This window comes from Colobus angolensis, unplaced genomic scaffold, assembly GCF_000951035.1.
Source record: "Colobus angolensis palliatus isolate OR3802 unplaced genomic scaffold, Cang.pa_1.0 Scaffold322, whole genome shotgun sequence".
Taxonomy (NCBI): domain Eukaryota; kingdom Metazoa; phylum Chordata; class Mammalia; order Primates; family Cercopithecidae; genus Colobus; species Colobus angolensis.
In genome coordinates, this window is record NW_012116511.1 from 1940073 (window position 1) to 1954696 (window position 14624).

General features: G+C 35.4%; 1 protein-coding gene across 1 annotated transcript in view; it reads right to left on the bottom strand.

Moving 5' to 3' along the window:
- The window catches only part of LAMA2 (laminin, alpha 2), a 613484-nt gene that overhangs the window by 217853 nt on the left and 381007 nt on the right, over positions 1 to 14624 (bottom strand). Inside the window, exons 20-23 of the mRNA XM_011951660.1 lie at positions 14227 to 14438; positions 10369 to 10475; positions 4244 to 4424; positions 1296 to 1432 (exon numbers count right to left, since the gene is read on the bottom strand). Of these exons, the coding sequence (XP_011807050.1) occupies positions 1296 to 1432; positions 4244 to 4424; positions 10369 to 10475; positions 14227 to 14438 (637 nt within the window). The remainder of the gene's footprint in view (positions 1 to 1295; positions 1433 to 4243; positions 4425 to 10368; positions 10476 to 14226; positions 14439 to 14624) is intronic.

Genomic DNA, 14624 nt, shown 5'->3' on the forward strand with positions numbered 1-14624 from the left:
GTTCTTATGAAAAAAAGAGAAAACACTTGTCTCTAAATATGCTTTTGACTTGTATGCTATTGTTCATAGAAAAATTGTAACCCCAAACTGGAAATGACCCAAACACCCATCAAATGATAAACAGATAAGCAAGTCACTCTACATTATACAAATGGAATATTATCAAGCAATTTTTAGAATAAACTGCTGATATATGCAACAATATGGATGAATCATAAAAACATAACAGCAGTGAAGGAAGCCAAACAAAGAAACAAACAACCCTCCCCTCAAAAAACAGACTATGATTCTATTTTTAAGAAGTTGTAGAAATTGCAAAATTACAATGCTAGAAGGCAAAACAGTAGGTGCATGGGAGGTGATGGGGAGTTCACGGCAATGGGGCACAAGGGATGATTACACCTCTGTAATCATGGGTTAAAATTCATTTCTTTAAATGAGTGAATTTTGTTTTATTAGTACTTCACAAAAAGCTGATAAAAATCCAAAGTGATTATCTTTCCTTCCTGAACTTGCTCCTCCTCCTATAATTCCTATAACCACAAATGGTACTTATTATCATCTACTCCATTGCAAAGCAAAACCTGGGAGTCACCCTTACACCTTCTCTTTCTTATTCCCCAAATCAATGAGTTCGCCAGGATGTATCAGTCTGAGTTCTAAAACGTAACTCGCTTTCTATATATCTTCACTGATGCTCATTGACTGGGTCCAGGCTTCTGGCATCTCTCATTAATATTTCTTCAACAGCCTTATAAATTGTTACCCATCCCTGCTAATGTAGATAGATTTCTCTGAACATGACTCTGGCCATGTCACTTTCTAAGGTCTACTAATGGAAAAAAATGATTTTTTTCCAAGCTAAATGTTGTTAAAATGACTCTTCAGAATGATCTCGACTATTTCCTGAAACCTAAAACCTAGTCATAATCCAGGGTAATTTCTATAGATTTTTGGAAAATTAATTAGTTCCTCATTTCCTCATACTTTGCAGATGTATGTCCTTGTGCCTAGGTATGAGGTTATAGCCCTTTTCTGGTATTATTATAGAATTTTTTGTTCTTTTGTACCCCTCTTATAGATTTCAAGGGTTCAGCTGCATCAGTGTGTGTTTACTTCATCATCTTTCCTACAAGTAAACTGTAAGATACTGATTAATATTTGCAATCACATTATAGTAATAGTTCTACATTATTTTGTGATATAATATTGAATTTTGAAATGTCCAATAATAGAGCTCTACAAAACAAAGATCTCTCCAAAAATTTATCAGAGCAAAAAAGCGGTTCACTCACCTTACAACCAGTGGTAATGCTGTGGCCCCAGGTATTGGGTGCACATTTAGAACATTTCTCTCCAATGGTATTGGGAGGGCAAATGCATCGTCCAGTCTTTGGGTCACAATTATTACCCAGATGAGAACATTCACAAGCTTCACAGGTGTAAGAGGGAAAAGAAAGAAGGGGAAAAAATAGTAAAAATTTGATACAAAGTGTTGAGTTTTATATTGTGTTGGTTTGTCTTACTTTCTTTTCAGTTCTATACTTAAGGATATTTGGAAATAAAAACTTACCTCATTCACCTTTTATATTATAATACAATGTATTTCAGAAGGGAGCTGTTCAATAAATATAAGATGTATTTCATGTAATAATTTCAAAAGTTAAAGTATTTTTAGCTTTCTTATGAAGTTTAAGAAAGGAAAGAACTGGTGTTATCAGATTCCATGTTAACTGTAATACTTTATATCCAGGTATTATAAAGTTTACTATTTTGTTTGCATATTTGTTTTAAGTTCATTTCTGATTTGTTTTTGCTGTACGGAGTAGTTTTTCCTTGTTGATGAGCCCGATCTACAGTAAAAACCAAAAAACTTAATAAACTTCTTAAATTTGGTACATCATGTATATAGTTAGAAAAACACACATCAGGATATTCCAATTTTGCAAATACTTTAAAATGGTTGAATTATGGACACTGTTTATATATAAAGATACTTTGGATTTTTATTTACCACCTAACTTTTTTCTATAGATTTTTCATTTTTGTTGCTATCATGCAATATTCAAAGGGTACAAAGTTATCTACCTTTTGTACTTTTTCAAAGATTGTAAAAATAATATCTTCAAAGTCATCCAAGACAAGGAACGCATGCCACATAGCGATAGTTGACCCAGCTACTAAGAATATTTTTAGTGCAGCGTTTCATGTCAAAGAAATGTAAGTGAGGGAAGAAATCCAAATACTTGAATTCAAATGGAAGACTAATGTTATGAGTAAACTTTTAATTGGTTATATGATGACTAAATCATTTTCACTGAATATATTTAGAATATTTGACTAAATTCACTTTTTATGAGATTACAATAATCATTGCTCACAGCATTATATACCAGCTGTGAAAGATGCTTAGAAAAATACACAGAGTAAACACTAAATAAATGTTAGTTGTTGCTGTTTTGGTTATTACTGCTGTTGCTAATTTTAAGTCAAATGATTTATTTTAGATGTGTCCTTCATTAAGAAGAAAAATAGTTACCATTACGTTTAAATTTATATGCTAAAAAATGTCATGGGACAGTCCAAATCATTACTTGCAAACAGAAATTATCTTAAGTAGTTCTTCAGTGGAATCATAACACTAAATAGAAAGAAGACCTGAGTAATTAGCTAGTTTTCCTGTGCCAAAGCACAATGTATACCACAATGAATAAAACTAATAAAGATAATAATAATAATGATAAATGCTTCCATAGCACTTACATGCTAGGCATTACTCTAAATATTTTATAGCCACTAACTCAACTAATTGTAACAAAAACCATGTGTGGTAGATACTATTATCATCTTAATTTAATAGATGAATTTTGCAGGTGGAAATGAAACAAAATCACTCAAGGTCCCAGAACTAGTTACTGAGGGAGCCATTAGACAAATCCAGGCTGTTTTGTGCAAGTCATGTCCTCAGTCCTATTACTAACCTGCCTGTTTTGTCCTTTTTTTTTTCTGTGGTGTTTCTTTGGGTCAGAATGTTAGTTGGTCTGTATTTCTTAAATGCTGTCACCTTTCTATAATTTAAAATAACATTCTTGGTCTCGTTTATAATTTGTTACTATAGGTATGTAAATATATAATACTACCTCATTAATTCATATTAAGTAAAAATGTCAGTGAGCTTTGGATTTAAAGAACAGAGTATATTTTAAAATACAGCTTTATAATTTTTAAGTATATACAGATATTGGCTTAGAGATACACAGATTCTTACAGGATCTACAATTATAACAATTAGAATAACTTATCATGGCTTAATTTATGGTAAAATCCACATATCTAAAGTGCTAGAGAGTATCTGAAAGATATTGGTTCTTTAAATAGTTTTAAATATTATTCCTACTGCTTCCTACATAAATTTGCCACAACAGTGAATAATAATGTTTTGAAATCTTACTATGGTGCTGAGAGTGTGTGAGCATTATCCAGGTTGAATCAATGACATTAGTAAGCAAAGGTAATATTCAAACTAGTGATTGTTGGAATAAGGGTCAATTCGAAATTAGTGGCACATAAATCAAGGCTAATATTCAATCTTTACTTTCATCTGCAGCATGTCAAGTGATATTTTCTTAGCTCATGATTTGGGTGAAGGCTGTGGCTGGATGTATAAGAATACTGCTTGAGGGAATCATGGTTAGAAACCTTTGCCTGCATTTTTTGATGAACTAAATATCTAGAGCCAACCTATTTCTCTCTTAGAACGTCACAGTTTTCAAGGTAGCCAAAAGTAGATGAAAATATATTTTGGGGGTACCAGAAAAAAAAAAAAAACACCTTGACTTCTTGATCCTGATACCAATTTTGCAATAGGAAAAAGGGAAAGTTGAAATGCTTTGGAGTGGAGTTTGAGCTTAAACTAAGATAAGATTGGTACCAGAAAAATCGAACATCTACCTTTCAAGCTGCAGCAGTCTTTGAGTGACTGGCTGAAGGAATGTCACAGACAGGGAGGAACACAACCAAATGAGCTTCTGCGGATTTTTATTGAGTACTTGCACGCAGTTATTAAGGCGGTGTTTCAAACTGCCATGTATTTCTTTTTTTAAGTAATGTAAAAATAAGTAGACATTACTCATTATGTTAAATGTTGTATCAATCTGCGCTTCCTTTAAAAGAACAAACCATTACAGAAGTCAGACCCTAAAACTATCAGTGAATGTGTAGGACTTAAGTGGTATTTACAAACCTGTGCAGCCTCCTTCTTGGAAGTTGAAATAGCCATGGGCACAGCGGTCACATTTCTTCCCTGTGACTCCGGGTTGGCACCAACATTGTCCACTCTCTTCACAGTCGAATGACTTAGACCCAAAAGAATTGCAGTTGCAGGGAACACAGCCCCTTGCTGATGGCAGACCAAAGGTCCCAGGCTGGCAATGGAAGAGGAGAGAAAAATTAAATTTAAATCAGTTAACTCAAAGTGAAGCAAGAATCACAATACCAAAGATCTGGTGGGAAAAGAGGAACTTGGGAGTTATCAGGATTCCTCACTGATGTTATGGCAACTGGGTTTTCATTCAATCAAATGGACATTTTCTAGGATATCCAAAGAGAAAAGTTCAATTATTCTGATATTTTATCAAAATTAACTGCAGAATTAGGCACTTCCTTTACTGTCTGTTGTATGTTTACCAGCCTGTCCCAATACTTCTCAAGGTTCCAATAGCAATATGGAAAGGACCTATAGGTGGTATTTCTAGTCTTAATTTAAAATTTTACTTGTTTCTTTCTTAGTAATCTGAATTGATTAGTTTCAGATCTATGGACTCCTACTTGGTAAAAGTACTTTCAGCATTATCGACCAGCAGCCTAATGTTAAAATAATCCTTTTCGCCCTAGTATTTGATAGAATTTTGTCACATATCCATACATACTTTTAATCATTGCTATAATGTTCACATTATAAATATAATTTTCAGGTTATGCTTACGCTGACCAAATAATTGGTTCAACAAACATTTGATAACTGAAATTGCTTAGTGAGAACACGTATTAAAGAACCAGAGCAGGTAAGTAAAGGAAACTTTCATTCTCTGATGAGTTATTCACATGCATATCTTTTATCTATCTATAACAAATCATCTTTTACGGTCAAGTTTGCATTACCAGCTTTGGCTGACTTTCTTGAAATGCATGTTATCAGGCCTAAAATGACAATGTTAGAAAATGTTGATGGATTAAAAAATCACTTGTATCAGAAAAATGAAAAGCATCTATCCTGCTTAAAGTATTTCAGGGGTATTTTTTAAAAATATAAAGCATGTCACATTATTATGATATTTTAATCTGGAAAATTAGTCTCGGTAATTACTTCTTTGTAAGAATAATTCTTATTGTGGAAAATTAGACTTAATCATTGCTTCTTGGTAAAAAAACAAATCTTGCCACTGAACATGAGCCACCCAAAGAGAAGTGAATAAGCCTCATTATATATTTTAGATATTATTGTTAGTAGTTTTAAAAATGTTATCAAACTGAAAATTAGACTTTTAAAATGACTGTAGCTAAGAATAGTTTCATTTTTAAAATGTAAAATGGGTTGACTGAGTTTGACAATCATTCTCATCTTTACATGCACTTTTGGTTTTATTTTTATTTCTAGTTCTAATTCAGATTGTGGTAAACGATTAAAGAAAAAAGCATGTAACAGTTCCAACAGATGACATGACTTTGAAATTAAATTCACCTATATAATAAAAACTAACCATATAGTATTATTATTGGTAAAAAGAAATTCACATAAAATTGTAGATACCTGGCTTAGAGAAATAACCAGAAATTGAAACAATTATTAAAGCAAAAGCATGCCTGTTACAATATTATTTATCATGGTGAGTAACTATGCAGGCACTTAAATGTTCAGTGTTAGAAAAATTGTTGAATACATTAAATGATGACATCCACATTATGAAATAATATGCAAGAATTAAAATCCTATTTTGAAGCAGTTTTAATAATATAAATATGCTTAGGATATAGCATGAAATAAAAATTAAACAAAAATACGAAATTATATAAATACTATGTAAATTTCAATTACATACCCATAATGACACACACACTACCCAGACACACAAACAGAAACAGAAATATATAGACAAAAAGACTAAACATAATATATTAAAACAGTATTGAAAAATATCTGAGTCATAGAATTGTATTCATCTTTATTTCAGAAATTATCTTCACTCATATATATATGCTGATATATGTACACACACATATATATACAGACATATATACATAGACTTATATAATCTACATCTATATCTATATATGCAACACACTCATATTGATTTACTCATTAAAGGGGTGTGTGTACACCCCTTTAAATCAATCAAATATCAAATGAAATTCCAAATTATATCTACCATTTTAAAAATTCCAAAGTTGATCATGTAAGGAAATATACAAGAAGAAATGGCTCCACCTCACTTTTCAAATATTTACATAATGTAACTTTAAAGGCTAAGTTGTAGCAAAATAAATACTACCAAATTTCAGTAATAAAATGTTTACAAATTTGTTCAAAAATTTATTTCAAAGGCTAAAGAAAACTCCACTAGTAAACAAACTTAAGGACCAGACTTTCATAGTCAGTAATTGAAATTAATGAGGTAAAACAAATACAGGAGAGAGTGTCTGTCCAGACCCAGTGGGAAATTGGATGGGTTCCCATAAATGTGCCTCTCTCGGGGTAATAAGAACTAGCATTCACATACTGTGCTTCCTTTTTGCAAAGTACGATTCTAAACCCTTTACAAATCTAAACTCTTTACAAATACGTACTCATTTACTCCTCAGGACAACCCTGGCAGACAGTTGTCATTCTCACCACTTTTTTATTGAGTGGTGAAACTGAGGCACAGACAGGTTAAGTAAGTTGCCTAAGGTCATGAGCTAACCAACTGTGGAGTCAAGATTCCAGATCAGCCAGGTTGGCTCTGGAATTCGAGTTCTTAGCTCTCACACATACTGCTGCAGAGGAAGAAATAGTCTCAGGATAAAACCCTGCTTCATACAATAGTACTGTAAGACATGTAGGGCTTGAATGAACGTTGATTTTCTGCTAAATTTATATTTTGGAGACATTTTAATCAGTTATTATCTTTTTCTTTTATTTTAAATGTATGCATTTGTTTTTGAAAAAAATGATTTTAAAGATGTTTTCATTTAACAACATTAGTAATAATAATAGTAATCAGGTCTAACATTTACTAGAAACTCTCCATGCTCCTGCCTGATGCACTGTTCTCACTGCTGCCCTGAGACACCTTGGAGGCGCCTCATCCGATCTACCTGCCAGACAACCTGCAGTACAGAATTTCACTGAATGAAAGCCTCCAGTTTCTTGTCTTTTGGATCCACCAGAGGCGCTCTGTAATGGACTGAATGTTTATATCCCCCCAAAATTCATATGTAGAAATCTTAACCCTCAAGGTGGTGGTATAGACAGGAGGTGCAGCCTTTGGGAGGTGATTAGGTGATGAGGATGGAGCTCTCATGAATGGGATCACTGCACTTACAAAAGAGGCCCCAGAGAGGTTCCTCCACCATGTGAGGTTCCAGTGGGTAAATGACTGTCTAGAGAAAGAGGGCCCGCACTAGATAGGAAATCTGCCAGCGCCTGGATCTTGTACTTCCAAGCCTCCAGAATTGTGAGAAATGAATTTCCATTGTTTACATGCCACTTAGTCTATGCTATGCTCTTATAGCACTCGGAATGAACTAAGATCAGCTTCCACAAGATTATCTTCCTCTCAGGCTGATAACAGTAAGATACTAGAGCCTTCCTGACCAATTCAGGATTCCTTTAGTGGGTAAAATTTGCTTGGGTACATCCCACTGGCTTGGCCAAGAATTTAGGGTTTGATGAAATTCACCAAACGAGGCTTTTCCTACCCAGTCTTTCTTTCTGTGTTTTCCTGGGAGTCAGAACCCCGTTGCAGCAGAAGGCTATGCTCTCTCCCACTTCATGCTTCGTTGGCCTTTCCCCCCAGGAAATCTTTTGGCATTTGCTTCTTGGAGTATGTAAGCAGACATAAACTCTCTGAAGTGGATCTTACTACAGATGAAGAAGCTGAATTACAGAAAGATTCAACGAATTTATAGCTAGGAAGTAATGAGGCCGGGATTTGATCTAAGGCAGTCTGACATCAAAAGTTGTTTTTTAAAAAATGTGTGATAATGAGCCAAGAAATAAAACCATGAATTGTTTTTCACTTCTTCTTCTTTACCCTTTATTTCCCTCTCTCCTTCTATGCCCTATCCTCAACTCCCTACGGGTCCTGACCCTATACTGGCAAGTTTTGTCTCCTGCTCTTCTGCAGCTCAGCCTGGGACCTCTTCTTCCCTCCCTCACTCTCTTCCTTCTTCCCCAGCATTTGTTTTGTTTTGTCTTGTGATAGGAGAACCACACTTCTGTAATTAGAAAACACTTTCCCCATTTTGGGTATTTGTCCATTTATAGTGTGTGAAAATGTGTTTCTTGTGTTTGTCGTACACATAAGCACAATTGATGTGGAAATTAACAAAATTCTTACTGACGATAAAATGCCAGATAAACGGGCTGAGTTTTCTTGGGCAAATCACTTTCTCTGCTAGGTTTCCCTTCATTTGTTCATTCATAAAAGTTAGCTTTATCCAAAGGATGCCTGAAGTCCCTTCCATTTCTAAGATTATAGGTTCTCGCAAGTAGATTTTTATTTGATTTCTACATATTCATGGTTAAAGTTTGGTTAATTGAAAGTTTTATGACCCTATGAACTTGAATATGCTTTTTAAAGCATATGGATGGTTATTTTTAAAAGGGCAAGGGTTCAATTAGGAAATGTCTAATTTTTGCATTTGCAATTTGCACACTTAGCAATTGTTACTTGGTAAAATGCCACCAGGGAACTCAGCCGCAGCACACAGAACACAACATGCGGAGGCATGAGCCATGCAGTGCCTCTGGGATTACCGGAGCTGGGGCCCGATAGGCTCCCCGAGGGCACCCGCTGGAGCTGCCGATAGCCCACCTCTGAGGAGAACCCAGCACCCGTTGCGCTCTCCGCGGCTGCTCCTCCTGTTGGTGCACCTGCCTGCCGAGGTTGCACTGTTTCCCTACGAAGTCTGACTTACAGACACATCTTCCTGTAATATCACATTGCGGTGACACAGAGCCAACGGGATCACAGCCACATAGCACACAGAATCGCTTCTCTGGATCCCACCACATACTGGGCTTTAAAAGCCAACCATAAAATAAAATAAAAACAAAACAGAGCAATGATATTATTCAAGAGATAGAAGCAGATGATACTTTCAAACTTCCTACAGTAAGGCCAGTTTGACATAGGAGAAATGCTTGCTTCTGCTTAACCATCTTTATCACAAATACAATGTATTTCTGTGAAAGAGCTAGAGCAAATCTGTCCGCTCTCATGGAGGAATCTGAAATTGCTTGCCATACTGAAAGCAGGGCAATCGGTATGTTCAGGGACTGAGAACAACATGCTCTATTTTAATTTGAATATTTTGTTTTAGAAAAATAATGCATCTTAAAAAATACCTTGATTAGCTTCTCTACTGAAAACTTCTGTTAGGTACAGTTCTCACAGGAAGTAGCTTTTAAATGATGGAACTAGAAGAAGGTGTTTGCTAAAAAGCAAAGGGAGTAACATTTCTGTTTTGTTTTGTGTTTTGAGACAGAGTCTCACTCGGTTGCGCAGGCTGGAGTGCAGTGGCACCATCTCGGCTCACTGCAACCTCTGCCACCCGGGTTCAAGCGATTCTTCTGCCTCAGACTCCCGAGTAGCTGGGATTACAGGTGCCTGCTACTACACCTGGCTAATTTCTGTAGTTTTTAGCAGAGACGGGGTTTCACCATCTTGGCCAGGCTGTTCTTGAACTCCTGACCTTGTGATCCACCTGCCTTGGCCTCCCGAAGTGCTGGGATTACAGGCGTGAGCCACCGCACCCGGCCCCGGGAATAAAATTTTATTCTGCCAAAAATGTAAAGGCAAAAGGAAGAGTATCTCCACAGATTAAGATTACATTTGCATGCTATCTGTTTCAGAAATGTCTGAATTAAAGCGAATATAATACACATTCACTGCCAAACAAAATGTTAGCTTAAGGTCAAATGGTAATGTACAATGAATTTTGTTCTAGTCTGAAAAAAACTTTTCACTGATCACAGTCATTTCACTTGTAAAATTAGATAATCCCAAACCTTCCTTTTCATATACGAAGGTATACAAAACATGTCATGAAAAGTCAGTGAACATTTGCAAGGAGAAAGTAATTTATGGGTCAGCCTCTACTCTTTACCTTGCATTTGTCACACCTCTGGCCCTGCACGTTGGCTCTGCACTCACACTGTCCAGTTTGACTGTGGCAAATCTCAGAGAAAGAGCCATTGGCATTACAGTGACAGGCTGAAAAGAGAAGAGAAATCTGTGGTCAGGAAAACTTTCTAATAGTCTTAATAGGCTTGTTAAATAATAATATACCCTACATGGTAACATGGACACTTAAGTTCAGTAACAGAATGTTAAGTGCCCTGTTAGGCATTTAATCCCTATGACAACTCTACAAGCTATAGACATAATTCATGTAAAGGCTTTAGCAACTTGTCTGGCCTATCATATGCCATTAAAATATTAATGTCATCATCATTATTCCAGCTTTGAGCATGAAGACACTGAAATCCAAAGAAGCCATAGCTTATACAAGTCCATATGCCTGTTCTGTCATATAGGTGAGTCCAGAACGTGATGGGAACTTGGAGTTCTAGACTCAAGGTGCAATGCTGTTTTAGTTCTTTACAGATACATCAGGGTAACACTTAAAATACTATCACACCATTGTAAGTAATGCATACTGACTTTAGAACTAAAATAATTTTGAGGAATTATCAAAATTAATAGCACCCCTGGCATAATTTTAATGTTACTATTAATTTAGGCAAATTTAGTTACTTTTTTTGATTTAATGATTTACTATGTGCCAGTTTTTGTGTTAAGTTTAAAAAATGGTTTGAGGTGAAATATTTATGCCTTTTTTAAGATTCGAAAGTTTATAAGACAACAACAACAACATTTCAAGTATATTAAGACTATAGCATTATAGCATTTAAGAATCACTTTTATTTTACAGTTTGTAGGCTCTCTCCAAACATAGAAAATATATATAGTTTAAGTAATCTTTTTTTCTTTTTCGCTTTGTTATAAAGCTGTCTGAGGTTATTCTAAAATGTAGAATAAATCAGTCTAAAGCTCAAGTGGCCTTTTCACAAATAGAATAGTAATTCATTGTTTACCCCATATTTTTAATGGCACATATAATTGCATTTATACCAGAATAAAAATACAAGGAGGAGATGACATGGGAATTTAGGCTACTCATAGATGATTTTGTTAAATTTCTGAATACTTTGATTTGAACACAAAATTATGTTATAAACAGGTACTCTATCAGCCTATGCTAATATTTTATTCTTCTGGCTCTAGGTTCTCCTTTTAAAAACAAAGAAATAAACAAACAAAACAACTGCTTTTCTAAAAACTATTTAATTTATCTTCCGGTAAAGTGTGTCTTTAGTGTCTGCCAAGTGGATACTAGAGTAACGGTCGTTGAGAAACGGAAAGAGCCTATGGATAGTCTATAGCTGAAATATAAGGAAAGGCTGAAAATTTTTCCTTTAAATATCCATTTTCATCTGATTTATCAAATTTGTATAGACTTTCATTATTTTATGAAAGTTTCTTATGCATATCATACATACATTTTAAAAACATCAAATTATTTAGACTTTAGAAGTCACTTCTTAGAGTGTAAACTGCAAAATTAAATTTACCATAAATATGATGGTAATTAATTAACGTTATCTTAAAAAAACAAAGCAATATAAAGTTTTGCTAAAGTGTCATTTCAATGGAAAAGTATGACACCAACAATATACACAAATTTAAAATGCAAAACATATTTCTTTGTAGTGGTATACTTTTCTTAAACAAATCTATAGGTAACTAAAATAATGTATTTTCATGAACTTTCCTTGAGGTTTTACCACCTATGCATAGAAGTGATAATTGTATCCATGAAAAATTATAAAAATAAATAACAAATGTGCTTCTTATAATTTTAATTGTGATTATATGGCAAAGAGCATCAAAAATTATAATCACATCTATACTCATGGCAAGTAGTATGAAAATTGGTAATGGTCGGCCGGGCGCGGTGGCTCAAGCCTGTAATCCCAGCACTTTGGGAGGCCGAGACGGGCGGATCACGAAGTCAGGAGATCGAGACCATCCTGGCTAACACGGTGAAACCTCGTCTCTACTAAAAATACAAAAAAACTAGCCGGGCGAGGTGGCGGGCGCCTGTAGTCCCAGCTACTCGGGAGGCTGAGGCAGGAGAATGGCGTGAACCCGGGAGGCGGAGCTTGCAGTGAGCGGAGATCCGGCCACTGCACTCCAGCCTGGGCGGCAGAGCGAGACTCTGTCTCAAAAAAAAAAAAAAAAAAAAAAGAAAAGAAAGAAAATTGGTAATGGTCAAAATGTTTTTATTCTCACATTCTTTTTTTATGTTCTTAAGACTTCATGCCACAGATCCCTAGTTTACCATAATAAAATAAGTGGAATAATATCCCTAACTTTATGGGGGTGGGGGTTATTGGAAGACAGGATAAAATGTCAGTAAATGACTAACTTAGCCCTAGAATTCACTGGTGAACAATTGATATGCACAGCTACTATGAGCACTGCTACCAAAAACAGTTACCATGTGTGAGCATCTCTAGGACTCAGGAACTCACTGGATACCCTCTATGTGCCAAACCCTTTAGTCCCCACAGAAAATTCATGACCCTTTTTGTAGACTAGGAAACTGTGTCTCAAGGAGGTCAAATGTCTTGCTCAGGAGCACACAGCTAGAAAATGTAGATCCTAGATGATCTGTTGGAAAGGAAGAATTTCTTAGGCTCCCTATGATTTTACACATTTGTCAAGAATTCAGTGTTTAATGGCACTTTGAGCCTGTTGGAAATTTCACTTTAAAAAAAGATCAATGTACAGGTTACATTAATAGGTGCCAGTTGGTACAGACAGTGATCTGGTTTTGATTCAACAAATTATCATTATTAAATAACAAAGTTAGAACTCATCTTCTAAACCTGTGATGAGAGAGACACATTTGTTAATGAAATAGGGGACCCTACTGGGTCTTTGGTGCTTACAGTAGAGTTGATGATAGGCTACATTTACAGTGGTTTCTATAATTCTGCATGTCTTGGGACCCACTTGAATAATTGGAAGGGCCTCTCACATAAACTTGACAGAAATGAATGGATGGGCTAGTCTCATAACCTACTGTGCTTAAACATTTTGATAGCAGATGAAGCTGATGATGGCCAAGTGCTAACATTGGATTCACATTCCATTTGACCTTCTGCAACAAGATCCCCCTTTATATTATAATCACACTGACATTAAGGATTTGGAAATTCTATATGGTATTAATACAGCTAAACAGGTAAAGAGGGGTGAAATGTATTATACTAGTATGGATGAAGCCCTAAAGTAGCTAATTTTGTGGAAGGAAAACACTGAAAGAGCATTCTAGAAATAGTCCTTAAATTACTATTATGAAACTAAAATGAGGTTAATCATTCAACAATGACAAATGCCAATGTGTGAAAATATTGGCAGAATTTTACACCTATTACAAAATACGACACTGTAAAGTTAACATGAAAGCATAACTGATAAACATCTTCCGGTGGCTACTACTGAAATATCATGGGCAGAAAAATTTATTTCAAGCAAGTGATTAGAATTGAGATAAACAAAAAAAGGATACATGGGGTCTACCTAATGTGCAAATTCTTCTTTCCTGCCGTGGACATAAGTTCATTAAAAAAACTTCCTTCCGCATGTAAATAGAAACATGTTTATCATTTGGAAAACAGTGATGCTTCAATAACACAGCAATTTTCAAAGGATTTCCTCTATTAGTTAGTACAAGGAAATGTTCTGGAATATGCAGACTCTGTATATTCTGCGCATCTATCAACCATGTATTCCACATAATTTCCTACTCTTTAATCCACAGTCAAGAACCCATCAGCTACTTTGAAGTACAATACATCAATTCTGTCAGGGGCATCAATAGTTCAGGACTTACGCTGACAGTTCCTTGCATCAACTGCGTCTCCAAAATATCCATCAGCACAGAGCTCACAGTACCGGCCTGTTGTACCTGGTTTACATATCAGACAGGAGCCAGACAAGCTGTCACAGCTGCCAGGGATGGAGAAGTCAAGGTTGTCATTGCATTGGCATGGCTGACATGATCCTCCAGGTACAGAGGGTTGTCCAAAATAGCCTTCTGCACACCTAAGGCAAGAAATTTCATCAGTGAGCCTTTGGGGGGAACCTCAGTTGGGGCAATGTTTACATATTTTTCATTCTCCCTTTCTCCCAGGATGATGGCTTTTCCTTTTAAGTGTTCCTTTTCTCAAACGCAAAGTGATTAAAAAAATGTTTTTCTACAACTGCAGTGTAGATACAAGATGAAATCCT